Genomic DNA, 4,514 nt, shown 5'->3' with positions numbered 1-4,514 from the left:
CCTTATAAAGTCAGAAGTGGTTATTATCTAAGTCCTTCCTTGGTCCATTATTTCCAGTACATAAATATATTCATATACTGTCTGTATCGGATGGATAAGATATATTTCAAAAAAGCAAGTTTATAGTAGAAAATGAGAATTTGTAATGATTAATCACTAAACAGAAAGATTAATAAATTGTGTCATTCATATGTGAAGATTTTGTGACAAATTCTCAGTGAAAATCTGTTCCTTTTAGCGAAACAGAGAATGATATTTTGGCAGTGGCATCAAAATCGCACTAGTAATTATTTAGTATGTACTGATCATTCAGTTTATTAAAAAATTTGGTATTAGTTTCATCATGGCAATACTCCTAAACTGACAAACCTATGTCTAAGACTAAATGAGACAAAAAATACTTTCCAGTATTCTTGTAATATGTTATAAATATTATAAATATGTTCAAGAAGTTTAGCAAGGATAACTTGTTCTATGATCTACATACATACTCATTCCGTATTGCTTTGACTTATATATATTTTTATAGAGGAAAAGATAAAGTATGGTTTTGTGAATAGCAGCCATAAAAAATGGTGTTTAAAAATGCCAATCTTTCTCACTAAATTTGTTTGCTAACATGGCATATTTTTATTGCTCATTCCTATAAATTATAAGCCCTCTTCATTGCACAACAAATTATGAAAATAAAATGTCAAGGTATGATTAATCTAAAGTTTTGGTTTATTTTAGATCAAAATAGATCCTACATCAAACTTTTCTAAAATCAACTTTACCCACTTCTTTAACAGGCATATATTTTGATATCACAAACATCTTTTATATTATTACATGATGCTTTATCGGTTATCAGCAGAGAATTTCAACAAAGTTTAAATATATTAGCCTTAACCCATCTTCTGGGACATTTTGGTTTCAGAATTTTTTTGAGGAATTACGCTTAAAAGTTGTCCTCACTTTTGTGTATGTGTGCCTCATTCCTTTACAATTTTTTTTTTTACATACTTACATTGTACATGATTTTAAGACAAAAGGTGCATAAAAACTATGTAAACTAAGTATTTTGCTTGCTTGTTGAAGATTACCAATTTTGACACGTGGCAAATTTTGATGCATTATTCCCTTAGTATATAGGGCTTTACCTCCTCTATTTATTTATAAGGAGTGAAAAATGTCAACTCTTTCATAGAATATATTTCTCTGCTAATATAAAGTCATATAGGAGCAAAGTACAGAAAGCAAAGTGTCAGTAAAATATGCATTTACGACTTTCACATTTTAGATTGTAATTCTCATTGATAGACCACTTACTCTGATGCAGGCATTCTACATATAACATCTCAATAAAATTTTTATATTTTGAGGTAGAGGTTGTGCTCATTTTAATGATGAGAAAACTAAGGCTTGGAAAGATTAACTAATTTAAACCCAAAGTTACAGTTAAGTAGCAGTACGGCTGATAGGCTCTTTTCCTATTCTTCAATTCCTACTGCCGCCTAAAACTGTTTTCTTTCACTATTAGAAAATGAAGTAAAGCTGATAGAAATACTTTTCATATACCTAATTATCCTCACCAAGATTCTTATATTTTTCGGTCAGAGGGGAAGATTTAAATATTGACAACTAAATATCAAGTACCTTTAGGCAAAATGCACAAGGTGTCTTCAAAACCCAGGAACAGGTTCACCCGGGTGGTTCATTTGTTAAGCATCTGCCTTTGGCTCCGGTTATAATCCCAGGGTCCTGGAATCGAGTCCCGCATCGGGCTCCCTGCTCCACGGGAAGCCTGCTTCTCCCTCTCCCACTCCCCCTGCTTGTGTTCCTTCTCTCGCTTTGTCTCTCTGTGTCAAATAAATAAATAAAATCTTAAAAAAAAAAAAAAAACAGGAACAGAAAAATCACAAAACTACTTTCCCTGGTACCTTTTTTGTAATATATGTAATATATTTGAAACTTTTAGAATATGTCACAAATAAAATCTCTAACTCATGAAATAATTTCTAGCTCTAGCAAAAACTTCTACTTTTTTCTTCAACTGATATTTTCCATCACTTAAACACTGTATTATGCCCATGATTTTTATGAGGTACAATGGTATCCTCTTTACTACTTAGTCTGCAAAAGTGCCTACTCAGTAAAATGCAAAAAAAGTGATTTTAGAACATTCGCTGTTGAAATCAACCACCTTTTTTTTTTTGCCAGTGAAACCACACTTGAGACTTAAATCCCTGTTTGGAGACTTCTGATTTACAAATAATTCATAATTTCTTAAAAATTATTAAACAAAAGAAGGCAAAGTAGTTGTGCACTATGCTCTAATACCTAAAATGTAATAAAAATAATGAAATAGTATTTAGACTATCTAATCTTTAATTATTTAAAACGATCACTTACATTAAGCGAAAATGGTAGCTTACAAACAACTAAAGTCAGATATAAAACATGTAAAATTTATACATGTCATGTATACTTCTTAAAACGTGTAAAAACGTAACACATTTCAAAGAATAGTCGTGGGATGTTTCTAGGTTATTTTTAATGCATCAGATTTATTTGCCAATTTAAAGGATCACTTATAGGCAGATATTTTAAAAATTTCCTGGGGGTAAACAAATCAATATATATTAGATGTTTAAGGACTGGAGCAGGGAGCAGACATAGAGTAATAAATATTACCTTTTTAATAAAAAGGTGGTATTTTATAAGATAGCCAAGTAATACTGACTCATAAAAGCATATGTTGACCACATAAGAGATATTGGCTGAGGTTTTAGGGGACTGAAGAATGAACAACAAATTCAAACAACTCAAAATGCATTATTCATTCCTCAAAGAACCAAAACAGGAAGAAAAAAAAAAATAGAAGAGGTCCTCACAACACCCTGAAAAGTTCAGGCAGTAGGAAGTGCTGACTGGCACCCATTTCTTGCTGTTGTAAAACCCGCCCCTCCGCTTCTAGGCCTCAACCCATGGAAACCAGCAGGGGAAAGAGGCAGGGGCTCCGCACTGTGGCGGATCCAGGGGGCCCGGCAAGCTCTCAACCTCAACCGACCCACGCCAAGCCCCCCGGGGAGGTGCCTGGCGGGAGGCGGAGGGCGCAGTGGTCCAGTCCTGCGGCGGAGGGCCCAGGGCGTTGCTAGATGGGGGAGCGGCGAGCGGAGAAGGAGGGGCCGCGCGAGGCCCCGCCTCTCCCCGGCCGCGGCCTCGGGCTACAGCCAGGGCTCGGAGGGCTCTGAGTCCGGGGCGCGCAGGCCTGACTCGGGTGCGCGCAGAGGGGGCTCATCCTTGTCGCCACGCGGGCGCGGCCCCCGCTGCTCGAGGTGCAGCTGCAGCAGGGCTCGGCGGTACATGGCCTCCAGCTTCTCGAGCCGGGCCCTCAGGGCCCTGGGGCTGCCTGGCTCGTCCTCGAGGCCGCCGCCTCTCGCCCTCCGGTTCGTGCTGGCCTCCTCGGGGCCTGGGGTGGCCCTGGCCGCCTCTGCGGCCGCCCCGTCGCCAGCCTCGCCGGGAAGCCGCAAAGCCTGACGGAAGAGACTGCGGTTCTCGCGCTTCAGCCGCCGGTTTTCAAGCCGCAGCCGGGCGTTCTCTTCGCGCAGCCGCGCGTTCTGACGGTCCCGCTCGTCCCGCGCGCGGATGGCCTCCAGGTGGCTCGCAGCCAGGTCCGCGAACCGCTCCTCCAGCTGCTGTCGGGCGCCGCCCGCACGGCCTCGCCAGCCCACGCCGCCGCCGCCGCCGCCACCCCCACGAGCCCGGCCGGGACGGCCCTGCCCGCGGCTGTCCCCACCGCCGTCCCCACCGCCGCAGCTCCCGCGCCTGGTGGCGCCACCACGCATGCGCCACATAGGTCCTGTCTCTACCGCGCCGCCAGCGCCGTGGGCCGAGGGGCCGGCGCTGAGGCGCGGACGACTTCGGGGCCCGGCGGGGCGGTCGGGGCCACAGCGGAGGAGGAGAAGAGGTGGCGGGCGGCGGTTGCTGGCTTGGGGCCAGAGGGGGCCGGGAATTTGCCGGTCTGAGGCGTGTCTTGTCTCCTGTGGTGGAGCTCCCCCCCTGGGCCTGCGATCTGCGGCCAGCTCACACACAATGCCCCCGGGGAGCGCTTTGCTGCTCAGCCCTCTGGCAGAGCCGGGGGGGGGGGGGGGGGGGGGGGGGGGGGGGGGGCGGGGAAGCGTGTATCCTCAGCTGGGTTCTGCCGGGCGCTTCCGTGCAGGCCTGGGCACTGCAGGAACCAGCCGGCCTCGCCCTGCAATCCGGCGCAACCGCCAGTGGTTACCTTTCTCCTTACACGACAACCCAAAGCAAATAAGAATAATAAAATAGTAAGTTCTGAGACAGACATGTGGGCAAGGTGAAAAGCTGTAACTGCTTCCTTTAGAACCGTACGGTTTAAACCCACCTCTAAGCTCAATAAAGCATTAGAATTGAGTACCTGTCGTAAGGGCCTCAAATGGGAACAGGCGTCTCTCAACAATACAGGCAAGTCCCAATTTGTGACTAACCAGTGCTCCACTGTGCAAATT

At 44.7% G+C, this 4,514-nt stretch overlaps 1 protein-coding gene across 1 annotated transcript; it reads right to left on the bottom strand.

Moving 5' to 3' along the window:
• Positions 1 to 702: 702 nt before the first annotated feature.
• On the bottom strand, positions 703 to 4,080 carry TUSC1 (tumor suppressor candidate 1). Its single transcript, XM_025852885.2, has one exon. It carries the CDS (start codon positions 3,837 to 3,839, stop codon positions 3,210 to 3,212), a length of 630 nt encoding a protein of 209 aa, XP_025708670.2. The 5' UTR covers positions 3,840 to 4,080; the 3' UTR covers positions 703 to 3,209.
• Positions 4,081 to 4,514: the final 434 nt, after the last annotated feature.

Source organism: Callorhinus ursinus, unplaced genomic scaffold (assembly GCF_003265705.2).
Source record: "Callorhinus ursinus isolate GAN/ISIS: 27379988/994484 unplaced genomic scaffold, GSC_fseal_2.0 scaffold42, whole genome shotgun sequence".
Taxonomy (NCBI): domain Eukaryota; kingdom Metazoa; phylum Chordata; class Mammalia; order Carnivora; family Otariidae; genus Callorhinus; species Callorhinus ursinus.
Note: the sequence above shows the minus strand (reverse complement) of the source record. Positions and strands in the feature narration are given on the sequence as shown.